We start from the raw sequence: 16,499 nt of genomic DNA, 5'->3' as shown, positions 1-16,499 counted from the left end.
CAGCTGTTTAAATGACTCTACCAGGAGCCCAGAGATACCAGAGAGGCAGATGCCAGGGTGGGACCCTGATGCTCTAAAATTTTTCATGACTGAAGTACTCAGGGAAGTATTTGTTTCCCCTTTAAAACAAGAAATAAGAAATTAGCAACACTTTTACTCTGAAGTAACCTGTGTTTGAGAGATATATTTAGTCTGAACCTGCTCATCACCTGTGTGAAACCCTCTGCAGTTTAGCAATATGATGAAACTTCAGCAATCACCAAAGAGCAGAATGAGATCAAAGAATTACAGACAGGGGAACGTCTCCACAGCCCTTGCAAACATGCAGTACTAGCAAAGCTTTATATATCAATCTGAATTAAATCAACCCTAATACTTTATGCCTTGGAGTAGGAAAATTTAACAGAGAAAGGAATATGGACATCTTTATGATGGGCACTGCCAACCCTGAAGGTGTGAGAAAGCATTATCAAGCTGCTACATGTTACATGCTGCCTCCAAAAAGAATTAAAATCCAAATCCTTGCATAGTGTTACATATACTTTCTCCCCCCAAAACCCTGTTTGATATGAAATGCAACTGGTGATATAGTGTAGGAGAATTTTTTTTCAAACCAGGTCCACTTTCTGTCATTTTAGTCTCCAATGCAGAAAAGAATGAGGAGATTTTTTGCTGAGAACAATTTTCTAAAGACACATTCCAGAAACAGCAAGAGGGTCAATAGACACACTGTCTTCTGGGTTTACACAGACAAAAAATGCAGCTCCTCGGGGCTGTTATGGTGGGAGTGATATGAATAACTGAAAAGGGCAGAAAAAAACCTTGGCTGCTGTTCAGCTGGTCCACACTAAGTGGAACAGTTCAACTTCTCAGCAGTCGCTCTTGTCCAGAATGGCAGAGTTTCCAGTCAAAACGCTGGTGTCACTTTATTTCTTCTTTCTTTTCTCCCATTCTGCCCCCCCCTCTTTTCTTTCAAACTCAGACAGCATGTGAGATGCTTCACTGCCAGGCCACTGCCTGCCAAGATAGATCTGTCTTTGGCAAATCCAAGATCAGACTAAAATGCAAACACAAAAAAAAAACCAACCCAAAAATCACCCCAGCCCCCACCTCTCAACTACTCAAGTCCTTCAAAATAACTTATGATAAAGGCAGACTCAGAAACACTTCACCAATTTCAGGAATGCTTTCAATTGCTCACAGATTTTTCAGTCTCAGGCTCTGGTCCTCCCTCCACAGCCTCTCTGTGACCACCAGGCACCATCAGGGAGCCTCTTGGGAGCAGCAGCACTGGCAGCTTTGCAGAATCATTAATAACAGTGGGCATCCTGCCACAGACTTCAAAACAGGGCCAGGACTGCAGGCCTGGATTTACATAGCCTCCAAATCAAGCTGCACTGTTTACTATTTTACAATAACCAGTTGGGTCTCTCTGAACTGGCAAGCAGAAAAAGGATTTGAAGTTTGCTTTCCTGAAAGCAGGAAAAAAAAAAAAAAGCAGAATGGGGGTGCAAAATAACAGCCAGGGAAAGAAACAAAGGGGAAAATCCTTTCTTTTTACACTAGGGGATGTGGGGAAAAAAAATCTGAGTCTCTGTGGATCCCTGAAATCCTTTGGCTGAATATAATACACAAATGAGCAAACCACTGAAAGGGGACAGAAAATCTTCATCACCACATCTCAGGAATGGTTATCTAGTGCAGTTGCACTGCACATAATTCTGCCAGAATTCAGAAACTCACACTAACAGGAGAGATCCCAAAGGAACACAGCCCCAGTGAAGCCCTAACAATTAAGATGGATGAAATTAATTAAGAAGAGCAGCACATGCCACCGTGCCATGTGCCAGAGAAGCACCTCTCAGCACACTGCTCCAAGGCCCTGGGGAATAACTGTGCCTTCAATCCAAAAGTTTGTCTCTTTGCACTGCCATTCTCATTGTCACGAATACTAAATATCCAAACTCCCTGGGTCACCAAACTGCAAATCTCTGCTAACACCCAGGAATTTGCCACACAGCTCAGAGAAATGCAGTTCCACAAGGATATCTAGCAGGTCTGGTTTAACACAAAAGAAGGAGAATCTCTGTGGGTGGAAGGTTATGTGGATTTGAGGGAGGAGGGAACAAGAAAAGATGCATTTGGAGCCGTGGCCAACAATGTTTAAGTGATTTCTGGAGGTCTGTTTAGTTGTACTACATAAGCAATTAATTCCTGCGGTGTATAAATCTGAGCATTGAATACAAATAGTGGAAATTATTTCTTGAATATAAATAATGGAAATTTCAGGACTGTATAATAGATTACTTCGCTCATACTTGGAATACTGGGCACAGCTCTAGTCATCTCTCTCCAAGAAAGAATTTACAAACACAGCCAGTGCAGAACAGACAGTCAGGGTTGAAGAACGTTACCAGGATGAATTTGTCAGCCTTGAAGACCAACTTTACAGGTACAATACATGAAGTTGTCTCTTGGAGAGGTGAATTAGTTGACAACAACATTGAAAAGGCAAGTGTTCTCAACACTTCCTCTCCTCAGCATCTGTCAGGCCACACCTGGAATACTGGGTTCAGTATTCCTGGTTCAGTTTTGGTGTCTATTATACAAAAAAAGTGTGGACAGACTGGAGGGGGTCCAGAAGGGGCACAAAGACGATCCAAGGACTGGGAAGCTGCCATGTGAGGAAAGGCTGAAAGACATGGGTTTGTTCAGCCTTAAGAAAAGAAGGCTTAGGGTACTTTATGTTCCAGTATTTAAAGGGTGGCTACAGAGAAGATGGAGACTCCCTTTTTACAAGAAGTCACATGGAAAAGATGAGGGGTAAAGGGTACAAGTTACTCCTGGGGAGATCCCCACTGGACACCAGAGAACAATTTTTCACAGTGAGAAAAATGAGCTATTGGAATAATGCCCCCAGGGAAGTGGTGGATTCCCCAGCGTGGGACACTCTTACCATTCAGCTGAAAAGGGTGCTGGGCCATCTTGTCTAGACCAGGCTTTTGCCAAGGAAGGTTGGACCAGATGATCCTTGAAGTCTCTTCCAACCTGGTATTCTATGATTCACTGAAACTAAAGAGCTGGCAATCTACACTGGCTAAATTCTGAGGCTTTAGTTCCTACAAAGCTGAAAAGATCTGTTCTAATGTTTTGACAGAAAAAGGATGACTATAAACAAGATTTCCAACGGTACAGCATGAACTAATTGCTTTGCATTAGCTAAGAATGCCAGTTATATTGCAATTCTGATTGAAACTGCTGCTTATCCTTAAGTCAGAAGTTGCTCTTAAGCCTCCTCTCCCTTTAGCAATTCACCTCCCAAAAGAGTTGTATTGTTACAAAACTCAGTCAAATTGCCATGTAGAGCATTGCTGCAGAGGAGCACTGCTAAGGGGAAATACAAATTCAGTTGGATTTCCTTATCTTGCACTAAAACTGACTGATGATCTGCTCTTTGATCTCTAAACACCACACACAGTGTATGTATGGGACACATACGGATATTTATTAAGTTCTCCATCCAGTCCTGCTGGAGTCATTAACTGTCTATTGAGTAGAAATCGACACTCTTAAATTAGTCATGATTCCAAAAGGGAAACAGCTGCTGTGCACAGAGAGTCATGGATGGCAGGTTGTAAACAAGGCTTACTCTTCCAGAAATGCAAATTGCTGTCCTGAGGGACTCCCTATGTTCACACACTACATCATCCATTCGGAAGGAAGCAGTTCAGGAAGGATATTGGGGTCTGCATAACCTAGGGAAGTAACGTTAGCATGAATCTAATGGCCTTAAATCACGTTACCAAGCAAAGACTGCACTTGAATTGATGCGAAATCTGAGCCACACCACAAGTAAAGACACGGTAGGTTTAGCCAGCTTCATCTGTGGAGCAAATGGGAAGCAGAAACCTACTCAACATATATAAAAGTCATCCCCATGCAGAGAACACAGAAAAATCTTATACAGTGTCTCACTCTCAAATCAGAAATGCACAGGCCAGGCCCTCCTGCACCATCCTCAGGACTGAGCCTTGCATACCTCACCTGTGCAGAGGTGCAGCTCACAGCAGGGAACAGGAAAAGCAAAGCCTCTGGGACTACTCACTGCACTGAGTATTTGCCACATTAATGACACCAACGTTGTAAATCTTCACCTTTGCATGGCACCACATTTTCTAAAACGCTGGTAAGTTCACTGTGCCAGTGGGTGCCTTGATGTGCACAGGAGAGGGAGGGGATATTAAGTCCCACTGTCACAGAGCAGATGACTTAGCACCTCCTGAAAATTACGCCAATTAAGTAGTTAAGGTCTGCAGAAAGCCCACAGCCTCGGGTTATGCTGCAGTTTACTGCTGACAGACTTGACTGAGTAAACCTCAGTGACACACATGGCCACAGCAGAGCCCTGAGCTGGAGATGTCCCTCAGGTTGGTCTGTGGTGTCAGTGATTCACGTGGCACCCGGCCCTGCTGTGACTCAACTGCTGTCCTGACAAAGTGTGCAAACTGAGTGCAGGACATACTGAAATATCCATCACAGATTTCTCCAGAGCCCAAACAAAAATAGCTCAGTGCACCCCTCGCTGCAAGGATGTGTAAATTCCCAGTGAAGAGGTTTGTGTCCTGCAGCACGGCAGCCACAGGGCTGGAAAAGCAGTTACCACCTGAAAATATCATTGCAGTGGCAGAGCCAGGAACATCAGCATATTCCAGTTTTCAGGAACACATATTCAGTAAGAATTTGACAGTGATTCACCTCATGGCTACTCCAGGCCATGCTAAGTGGATGTGTCTCCTGTGGCTAAGGAGGGAGAGAGACTCTGTACCTTGCACTGAAATTCATGGTGAGCACCCAGGTAACGTGGCACAAGAAAAGAGGAAATGAAACCTCAGTATCTCTCTGCAGTTATACTTACAGAGTAGAAAACTAATGTCATGGTGATACCGTATTTTAAGGCTTTATGCAAATCTTAGGCTATTCTGGGACTCCAAACACCTTGGATACTGCAGACATAACCTGACCTGAGAGTTGCAGAGCACTGGGGAAAGCTCCTGGAGATTTCAATAAGCTTGAGATCACTTCTATTTCCCTCAGTTTCTCCACTTCAAAAACAAACCAGAAACAAAGGCAAATACATCTAAAACTCCTCAATATCTCAGATTATTACCTATAGCCAACTTATGACTCTTCAGCAAAGGGACAGATCCTGCATGACACCAAGTACCTCAAACCACTCTCCTCCCCTCAACTGCTGAGCAAATCAAAAGACAAACCCTTCTCACGGTTTGCCTCAGCCACTTCCTCTTTAAAATCAGATTCTGCAAAGCATACCTTAAAAAAAACAAACAACAAACCTTTAAAGAAGCCAGCTAATTTTTAAATTTTATTACAAGAAGTCTGCAAAGGCACCACTGGGTACCATGTTATCCCATAAAGATGTCAGCTTTTTAGTGATTGCAGCTCTGAAGAGGAGGCAGAAACAATAGAGCTCTGCCTTATATGTACAGTGGCTCTGTGCTGGCGACAGAGACCATTTCCCCAAATGGTCAAAAAATTGAAGCAGCTCCACTGTGGTTTTCAAAAGAGAACTGTTCTAAAGCACACATCCCACAGCGATCCAAATGAAATAAAGCTTTCAGTGATACCTACCAGGCTTCCCGGAATCAGCATCAGCACGTTGCACCATTTATTTATAAGGACATTTATAAGGATATATTCCCAGGCAGTGAGCTTCCTGCCCTGACTTTGCTACACTGAACTGACAAAACCTTGGTGTTAAACTGCACTTTGTGTGCACACAAACATCTCTTTGGCTGCTGGTGATTTAGAGGCTCAGTGCAAACAGGGAAGGGAGATCTGATGCCCTACTTCACACTTGATTCCTGCATAAAGACTGTGCCCATTGCAGAGATTGAAGGCAGCTTCTGCTCCATGTTCCTGCCACCAAAAAAGGAGCTGGGAGGAAACAAAGCCAAACACTCTTCTCTCTCTCAGATCAGCTACCAGGCTGCTGGCTGGCAAGATGATGGAGCCCATCCTGGCCACAGAAGGGATGTTATCTCTGCATATCGAGCCTGAGCTGATCCCACAGAAGGAGTGTAGAGCCAGATTACATGATCAGACTGCACATCCAGCACCCACTTGAGGCCCTTTGCTAAACTGTCCTGGAGAAATAAGGAGGAAAGTAACTCTTCATTTGCTTCTCTGCCACTATTCTGGTTACTTAATGCTAGTAAATTGTAATACAAGAGTTGTCCCTCAGGCAAGGGATAAATGCTGGTGGCTGGCAGCTCTGGCACAGGATTTCCTGCTGCAGTTGTCAAAGGCTACAATGACTGAAAGATGAAGAGATGTGAGCATTTCAGAGCCTCACACAGCTTAGCATTAGGGAACTGCAGCTGTATTGTCTTCTAGTTGCATGTGTCATTGTGATCACTGCAGAGTTTTAATTCCATTAGTGCCATCCACTCTATAATGCATGATGCAAGAAATAGCTCATGTGTCTGCTCGTATTTGCAGGTACAAGGTGAAGTAGCCAAGGTGTCAATCTCAAGAGGAAGAAATGAGGGCAAATGATCCCACTGCTTGAGGAGCACCTTGTTCTGCCAAAGCAAAGAGCACTGGCTCTGACACAGCCAAACTCCTGCTCTCCTGGCCCAGATGGATTTCTGGGAGTAGGAGTGCAGCAGCCAAGCCATAAGGGGCAAGAGAAATGAGAACTGCTGCAATAGGAGGAGGAGGGAAGTCATCCTATGGCTTCATTTGGAGCTGAGCAGTTCCTGCATCCCCTGGAGAAGTCGGTGAGAGCAGCACTGGTTGAACAATATCCCATTCTGCACTGGGAGTTATGCAAGAGCCGTCCCAGTCACACGGGCAGAGGGGAGCAAAGAAAGGGCATTATTCACAGCCTGACATGGATGAACCCAGTTTAACACATGCACTTGGAAAACACTGTTCTCTCTGTTCAGTAATATTATTTCACATTCCACTCATTTTGATAACCTTTTCCTTCTCCATCTACTCTGTTGACTGCCTGGAAAGTGGAGTAATGCCTTCTCCTGAGAGCTGCCAACATGCATAACTAACAGATTTTTTTCCTTTCAAGATACCACTGAGTCTCATTTTGCAATAAATAATTCACAAATTCATACATTTAAAAGCTAGAGAAATTTAGAAGGGAAGTCTCTCTGTTTCACTTGACAAGGAAAAAGCAGCAGGGTAGGGATTGCTTCCCAGAATTTACCTAACACTCTCAGATTGATATATGACCAATATGCCACCTTTCACTCTGATCAGAAAAGGCCAGCCTTGAAAAGGGATGTAGAACTAAGGAGTGTCAGCCCTCTACTTCAAACAGTAAGTCATGTCTTTCTACCCCTTTGACATGGCCTCAGCTTTGGAAAAAATCTAGGGCAAGCCCTAATTTCATCTGTGAAAGAAGTATCATAAAATCACTTTATACAGATAAAGCAGAGATGATCCCCCTCTGTTATAAAAACCCACATGTGGTGCTACATCCTTAACAATCTGTACATGCATTCATCTGTCAAGTGCCCTGGCAAATCCAGGAGGCAACAAAGGATCAAATCTACACGGTGAATTTACAAATAAGAGCCAAGCAAATTACAAGACCACAGAGGTATTTTGTCCTTTGATGTGCAATAGCACTTGGGGGAAATTTTCTGAGCTTGTTTTTCATGTACTGTCCTCATTTCTAATAGCATCCTTGATGCTATTTGCCACGCAGTCTCCTGATGCTCAGCATACTAGAAAGATATTGAGATCCCACAGATGTAAAGGAAAATGTCTATTTGATATCTTCACAGGACTGAAACAACTCAGAGCAGAATGAAGCAGACCTCTGGAGGAGCAAAACCTACATTTTACAAGGACCACCTTGGACTAGAAAAGATTTCTTACCTATAATTCACTTTCCTTTCCTGTCCCTGCAACGAGATGTTTGGTATAATTTAAGCTTCAGCTTTTTCTTTTTCTGTTCTCTTTGGTTATGGGGTTTTTTTGTTGTTGTGGGTTTTTTTGTTTGTTTGGTTGGTTTTTTTGTTTGGGTTTCTTTTGGGGTTTTGTTTGTTTGTAGTTTTGTTTGGTTTTTGTTTTGTTTTTTTTAAGAAACAAACTTTTTCAAATGTTCTGTCTATTTTCTGCCTACCTGACTCAAACTCAGGGAAGACAAAACTGTCCTTACACATTGTAATATGGTGTTTCTGATCTGCTTCTGAGCAGATGTGTAACTCCAAAAAGAGAAGCAATTTAAAGACACTTCCTTCCATCTCCATTGCTTCCTTAAGTTACAGGTACTGGACTTGGATCAGTAAAATTTACACTTTAAGTGTCCTCTAAACTTTTTAAACTTTAAGCATCCTTCCACACATCCAATTTTGAATCAAATTAAAGAGAAAATATTTCCAGACAGACGTGCTGGAGCAGGACTGGATGTATAAAATTAAGCTCAGTTCAAAAGCTTCACTGAAAGGGGATCAATGTAAAAAAGCCACAAATGACTCTGCAACCAGACAGCAACTGAGAAATGAAAATAAAGGCCTTGTGCCATCTGTGACAATAATGGATTCCAGAATTCTGCATCACATGGAGAGCTGTCCTGCTCTAAACTCAGGACCATGAGAACAATTCTGGGAATACTTCATCACATCCAATGACATCAGAACATCTTCAAAGTGCTGCTCAAAGGGCAGGAAGTTGAGTTCTACCTGGATCACAGAGGAAACAAAAATGTGTGGAAACTGCAGGCAGCCCTCAGGGAGCCCTCACAAGCCCGACTGTCACAGAATCCAGGGTGTTAGTTAAAACTGAGTTTGCATAAACTCCTTCAGAGCCATGTCAGCTGTGTTAAACTCAGATATCACCTACTGAAGAAAACTGACTGCATCTGTTTAGAATTTTTATGCAAATAAAGGTTTCTGCAGAGATCCCTCCATTTTTAATTAACATACAGCCTGACTCAAGTAAGGCATTAAGCCTCAGAGGGTTTATCCTCCCATTGGGATTGAGGAACTAAACCTTTCACAGCCGTGTTTACAAACAGTCTCTCCACCCTCAGCTTACCTTTTCTACATCTGCTTTTGTCACGTTGATGTCAGCATCCATTTTCTCAAAATACTGCTGTGCTCGATCTGCCTCTTTGCAGTCACGTTCAAACCGCCTTTTACTCTGACAAGGAAAAACAAAAGCCTTCGTTGCAGGAAGAAGACACCAAAATCTACCTAAAATCAATACCTGTCCCTAAACCAACCTGTGGTAACAATTGTCAGATTTTGGGACTCACTTGTTCACTCTGAAATACATTTCCATATTAAAAACTCCAAAAAATGAAATTACCAGAGACACATTTTTTTGTTCCATTATTCAGGTTGCTTGATGCTACCAACATCACTCATATTTCCATACGTATTTTTCCCTGTTAGCGTCTCTTCTGCTCTTGTAGAAGAAATCATTCTTCCAAAACTTAACTCCTTCATTTTTATAATGTACATGGGAGTTACTAACATTCATAAATGTGCAAGAAGTACTTTTGGCCACTGATGCCCCCTCTCTCTATCCTCTCTTATATTTACAGTCTCACTTTTCATTCATCACATGAACGACAATTCCAATGTATTCACTTTTGAGAAGCAGCACCTCACTCAAGAGATGGTCCTGTTCAATTTATTCACACATTATTAAGCTGTTCAGCTTTCAGTGGAATATCTAAACAGGATCCGTAGGGACTCTGCAGTTCCAGCAATGCTTAGTACACTTTTCAAGTCATATCAAATGAAATGCTACTCATGATAGATATAGATCCCACAGAAAGCCAAATGTACTATTAAAACAGACTTTTTCATGTGTGTTTAAGTCAGTAGAGTTTTAAAAATCCCATTTATACATCCCTACACCCTTCTCTTTCCAAATATGATATCTGGAACCATCTCTATGAAAACAACAGAAAAATGCCTTAATGTCACATCTGAGGAAGTTGCCACTTACTGCTTCGAGTTGTTTCCAGCAAGTTTCAATGTGTTGTTGTGCCTTTCTGCCATCATGGAAGTGCTGTTTAGAAAAAGAGAAAAAGAAAACATTTTTGAACAACAAAAGAACAAACCGTCAAGTACGCTCAAGAAAAAAAAAACCCAACCAGAAATCATTCTGACAGCTGAGTTCTGCAAGGCTGCTGAATTGAGCAGGTGTATGATGACTATCTAATGTCTCAGCAGGCTGCAGATGGATATTTGCATCAATTATAGTGGTTAGTTCGACTAAGGCTAATTAATCCCTTTAGCAATTCTACCTTGTATTGTTCACTGTATCTCATAATTATTGGTTTCCCGTATCATGAGATCTGAAGCACTTTTATCTGAAGAGTGTCTCTTTGGTGACAGACTGAACACTAGCTCTAAATTAAAATTTCTCTCTACATGGAATTTACCAAGAAGCTCTTGATTGGCACATTCTAACAACTGATGTTTGTCCTGATTTTCATTCAGACTCAACAAAAAACCCTCTTCTTCATAGTTACTGGCTGTGTGTGCAAGGCCAGCTGCTCATTCCTCTTGAGAGGCATTGGTTCTGTGGGTCCCCCCAGAAACCCTCCTCTCCATCACACTGAGGGTTAGGGCATGTGCACACACTGAGGTGTGACAGAAGTTTTAAATATTAGATATCAACCAAATGACAAGGAACTTCTCCCCTAGCACGCCTTGTGGAATAATACCCTTAACTGCACTTGGTTAAAAAAACAGTTCTTAGATCTTACACGATGATTTTGATCAAATTATTTAATGTGTGTTAGATATTACCCCCTCTACAGAATCACAGAATGGTTTGGGTTGGAAAAGACCTCAAAGACCACCTTGTTCCAACCCCCTGCCATGGGCAGGGACACCTTCCACTAGACCAGGTTGCTCCAAGCCCCATCCAACCTGGCTTTGAACACTTCCAGGGATGGGGCAGCTACAGCTTCTCTGGGCAACCTGTTCTTCCATTTGCCTGGCTTTTCCTCAGGACAAGAAATTCACTCAGCACTGTTGTACCAGCCAATGATCCAGCTCTAGACAGGAATGTTAATGCAGCCCCCAACTCACTGCTGGAACAGGGTACTCCCCTTCCTCACAAATCTGCATCTCCCACTACAGCAACTGGCATTTTCCTGTGTCGGGGCAGGTGTCTGGAGCTAGCGTGTGATGGACATTTTGGAGCTGCTGCTCTGGCTCCATCAGACATGACAGTAAAAAGCCCCAAAACTACAATTCTCTATCGTGCCATGTCCAATAAACTTGTATTACCCTAAAAGTCACATCAACCACCTTCAACTTGTTTGTGAGAACAGAAGAACACCTTGGCTACCCTGAGTGCCCTGGATGCTGCTACCTGGAGTCCCAAACACTGGCTGCTAAGGAGGGATGCTCACCTAAGGTTGAACACAGGGGCATTCTATAGCTTTATGTGTCTGGATACATGAAAATTATCACAGCAAACAAGAGAGGCAGTGTCAGAAATGCTTTTAATCCTGGCATGTGCCATGGAAGGGAGCACAGCCGACAGCCTGGCTCTGCCATGGCCACAGAGAGACCTTCTGCCACCAACCCTGGTGGTCCTGGTGCAGTTCAGATCCCTGCCAGGCTTCTCCAAACACTCCCTCACCACATCATGACGTGAAAAAACCCCAGACACCACTGTAAAAGTGCTGGGGCAGAGGGGAAAGGCTCCAAGTTGATTTCGGTTCCCTTTGTAGATCCCCAATTCCTTTCAACTCTGCATGTGACAGATGCTTCATCTTTCCTGCCAGGGGCTTTGAAACTCTCCCTGTTTCAGGCTTGCTTTTGTAATTAAGAGTTTAGGAAAACAGTCCCAAGGAGCAACAAAAACAGTCCCAAGGAACAGCTGTAATTTAACACTGCATTTTTCAACGTTTTGCTAATGAGCATGGAATTCATGAAAGTCTTAACAGTGAAGCTGGAAGTAAAATGACTCTGCTGCCTTCGTGCTGCCTTTCCTGCCTCCACCAACCTCTGCCTCTGTACTCCCTGCTTTGCTGGCTCTGACTTTGCTGGTGTAGGAAGGGACCTGATTTGAGAACAGCTGGTCTGTGTGAAACTCAATACTGTCAATGACCCATAAACCTCAGGAAAACAACATGCCAGGTTCACTTAACAGAAAACAATCGTAGAGAGGAGCTGAAGGATGAACTTGGAAACAAAAGCCTATCAGATAACAGGACTGCCCTGAGCTTGTATTTTTAAACCTTTGTAGTTAAATAATGTCATTTTAACAAGCCATCCCTGTTATTTCCAAATTTGCCTTCTCTGTAAAATAAAATCTACAAGCTGCTGGAAGTACAGGTAATATGACTGCATCTCATTCAGATTTTACTACGTTTTCTTTTTTTTTTTTAAGAAGCTCTTTTGTACAAATGGAGCACTGAAATGTAACATGGGCGTTACTGAGGATTATTAAATAGTGAAACAGAGGACCTGATGCTGAGTGACAGTCTGATAAATACAGGTGCTTCACATTTTAGAGATTTCAGTGCAATAGTGCCTTTTTTAGTTCAACCATTTGCTAAATATACTTATAACCCCCAATTCTTGTTGTGTTATCCCATACATACCCTTGCTACGAGAGCTAAAGCACTTCTGCTTTCACAAATTTATTTTTTTTTATGATTCCTGCCTTCCAAAAATTCATTTTTTTATATACAGCAACTAAGAGAATCTATATTTCTTCACACACCCCCCCCTATTTTATGGGTAAGAAACTGAGGCAGCATGGTTAAGTGATCTGCTCAAAGTCATACAGGAAGTCTCCAGTTTCCTCAAACCCTGCACTATCTTCAACTTCCGCAAACTCATTTCCTTTACAATCCTCTTAAACAGCAAATGTCCTTTACCTTCACCTCCCCACTCCCAAACCCACCAAAAACAACTCTGAGGTAACTACTCCTTGCTCAGGTTTCAAGTTACAAGTTCTCATTTAAATGAGGTTTTTAAACAATAATTGGTTATTTTACAAGAGGTCATTTAGCAAATGGAAACATGACAAACATTTAAGCAAATCACATGGAAAACTATCATTCCTGGTAACACACATTTCCACAACATACAATGATGGAATTAGAGTAGTTGATGCAATACAGAATATTGGATTTTTTTCTCCAAAACCAAACACCCAAACTACTGCACCCTAATCAGGCTTTCTATTTAAAAAAAAAAAAAAAATCAGATTATGAGCAAGACACTGAATTAATGAATCACACTTCAAGTGTGCCAGTAACATTTGCAGCAGCAGGATGCTGGTGGTTCACACACCATGATTTCCTCCAGATTTTTCACCCATATCCACAGCATTTGAAGCACATGTCAAAAACACAGTAAAGTGAAAGGTCGGGGTTTATTAGTGTTCATTACCCAACCTCCTTAAGTCACCTTTTAATCTATACTTTGCACTTTTAGGCAAGCAAGCACTGTGCCAACTTTAAGATTTCCCTGAAAAATATTTTACCCAAATAAATGGTTTAAAACTCAAACCATACATGACCACGACTGTCCTTTTTCCCTTTGTTCGAGCCCAGCTCAGTCAGGATGTCACCGAGTGCTCTGAACAACCCACGATGGCCATGCTTTAACTGGACATCTCCATCTATTCCAGCTCACAGGGTAACACCCAATAATGCAGTTTTTAGGTGATCTCATGAGAGTTCACCAAACCACAGAATCAGTTTGGAAAAGACCTCCAAGATCATCGAGTCCAACCTTTGACTGATTTCCACCCTGTCAACTACACCACAGCACTCAGTGGCATAGCCAGTCTTTCCTTAAACACCTCCAGGGACAGTGACTCCACCACCTCCCTGGGCAACCCATTCCAATGCTTGACAACACTTCCAGTGAAGAAATTCTTCCCAAAATTCTGAAATTCACCTATTAAGACTCGAGATATTTTTGTCAGAGTATTAAGTTGCTCATGTGAACACTGTGGATTAATTTAACTTTTTTAAAAGCATTTGGTATATTTGAAAAATTCTGAGCTCAGGGAATACTCAGCTGTAATAAGGGAAGAAGAGTTCCAGGAAGAGCAGGAAATGCACATTAAAACACACAGTATGCATGAGTTTTTTCCTTTGTAAATCCACGGGGATCGCTGTGCTCTCCTCATTAGGATGCTGCCTGTGCCTGTAACAGCTGGGGACCAATCCTGGCTGCTGCACAATCAAAGACAAACCTCTCATTGACTTTTGTTGGGCTCAGATTTCACTGGTGTTGATCAAAACCCCGGGAGCAGCGAGCGAGGGACCGACAATGCAGCGCCTGTTCCTGCCAACACCACGACAATTAGGAGCAGCAGGATATTTTTGCACAACTTCCTTGGTATGCACGAGGGTTTACACAGCCCCACAGCTCAAGCAGACAACAAAAGCTTGTTAGAAGATGCATCTTATCTTCTTTCTGACCTTTTAAGTGGAGCAGGAGAAAAGCTACAGTTAAAAGCAGCTTATGAAGGAGGACACAGTCCAATAATTTTGCTGAGGAATTCCTGGGCAGTTTTAAATGAAAGAAGTGCCTGAAACATGTAGATTATCAAGCATGCCAACAGGGCTGCTTAGGCTGTGCCTAACCTGATCATGTGAAACATTTTAAGAAAGGCTGTAACAAGACAGCCTTGTGTTCTTAAATAGACAGGAGTTAATTACATGGTTAAACTTAAGATTTGTACATCTACAGTCTGTTTATATTATAAATAATCAGAAAAAATAATCTTAATAAGTTAATTTATATGCGTGGTGTATAGTTCCTTTGACAAAATACTACTCAAGAATTTTCAAAAAAATATATATATGACGAGGCTGCTTCATTCTCTTTTCTGTTTACACACTAGATAATATAATCCACTGAAAAAACAGCTACCTTTGGCTTCTGTAACCAACACTCCCAGCTCATACTGATAGTCAATATAAATACAGTACTTCATCCTCCAATTCAAATTCTTATCTCCATTTTTGTTACAAATGATTCCCAAAATAATGACTAGTGATTAAAGTACACCAGAGACGGAAATAAGAGAACATTACTTTTCCCTCAATTTTCGCAGCAACATTTGCAAAAAGCCTTGTCAAAATGTTTTTTTCCTTCCCTGGCTGCAAAGACAGGAAACAGTCTCCTCGGAAGAAATCTTTGTTTCCAGGAATAGCAACATGTTCTTGAGGTCTTATCACTCTGAGCTGTAATAAGAGTAGCATAAGACAGTCGTGTGAAAGTTGACATGAAAGTCATGACTATTTTACACAGGTTCATCAGTGCTACTTCTTAATATCAGGGCATAACCCTGTTCTCCTTTGCAACCTTCCATAGGAACATTGTTCTCAACATGTACCCACCAACCCAGTCAAGCCTGGAACAGGTTATACAAATATCTGTTCAAGGCTGATGTTAATTTGACTGAAGTGTCTCCACCTAAAGCAGTGCATTCCAAATGAATTCCAGTTAGGAAGCACTAACACCAAAGTTTCTCAGGCTTCAGACAAAGATCAGCTGCACAAAACAAGCAGAAGTAGCTGCTCCTGCCTATCAGGAGTGATGATCAACAGAATCTGATCAACAGAATAATGGATGGGGCTTGGAGCAACCTGTGGAAGGTGTCCCTGCCCGTGGCAAGGGGGCTGGAATGAGATGATCTTTAAGGTCCCTTTCCAACCCAAACCATTCTGTGACACTGTGGCAGTAATATTTTGGTAACTTGTCATGTCATGCTACATATGACAGATCGAGTCCTTATGTTGGGAACTGTAACTCTGAGCAGAGCAGCACTGCACTCCTACAGTCTCCAGGACAGCTCCGTGGGAGCAAAGCTACAGGGATCACTGGGAGCACTCTGCTACACTGGTCAGCTCTTTGAGAGGTCCTGCTGAACCATCTGCCTTCACAGCAGCAGGGCCAGAAGGCCTGGATTCAGTGAGCACACAGGTGTGATGGGTTGTTTGGAGATCACAAGCCCCCAGGGATGGATTGGAGTGGGATACATCTTGTCCTCAAAAGCCCAGCTGTGCCAAAGTGCTCTATAAGAGCAAAACTTGGGCTTTTCAAAGGGAGGTCCAACATTACTATTAAAAACTGGTATGAAAAGAGATGTTTGTGTTTTTAAATCCTTCAGTGAGAATAAAGGAACATGCTACTCTAGGTTCCACCTCTTCTCATTCCCAGTTTTGTCACAAAGCTTCTCTTCCACTGATCCACAATTTCAACATGTCCCTCCATAGAAATGGTCTGTGACACTCCCATACACTAAAACTAGAAGATGTACAAGTTAAAGCCTCAAGAGGCAAAGAAACACTTCTAACTTCTTTAAATAGCTGTACCCTTTCGGCTATTTCCATATCACCTTCATGTGCATGTACACTTACAAATGAATATCAAGACCTGCCTCAGATACATGAAATATTGAATGTTAACTAAAATGCCAGCTGAACTTGCCCACACGTATCTCGTGCCTCA

At 42.3% G+C, this 16,499-nt stretch overlaps 1 protein-coding gene across 24 annotated transcripts in view; it reads right to left on the bottom strand.

Moving 5' to 3' along the window:
• Positions 1 to 16,499, bottom strand: part of FNBP1 (formin binding protein 1) — a 98,335-nt gene that overhangs the window by 37,873 nt on the left and 43,963 nt on the right. For all 24 annotated transcript variants that reach the window (XM_027649768.1, XM_027649763.1, XM_027649764.1 and 21 more), the window contains 2 exons: positions 10,003 to 10,065; positions 9,082 to 9,186 (listed from right to left, as the gene is read on the bottom strand). In XM_027649768.1, the coding sequence (XP_027505569.1) occupies positions 9,082 to 9,186; positions 10,003 to 10,065 (168 nt within the window). The remainder of the gene's footprint in view (positions 1 to 9,081; positions 9,187 to 10,002; positions 10,066 to 16,499) is intronic.

Source organism: Corapipo altera, unplaced genomic scaffold (assembly GCF_003945725.1).
Source record: "Corapipo altera isolate COAL_440 unplaced genomic scaffold, ASM394572v1 268, whole genome shotgun sequence".
In the NCBI taxonomy this organism is placed as follows: domain Eukaryota; kingdom Metazoa; phylum Chordata; class Aves; order Passeriformes; family Pipridae; genus Corapipo; species Corapipo altera.
This window is presented reverse-complemented; position numbering and strand designations above follow the sequence as displayed.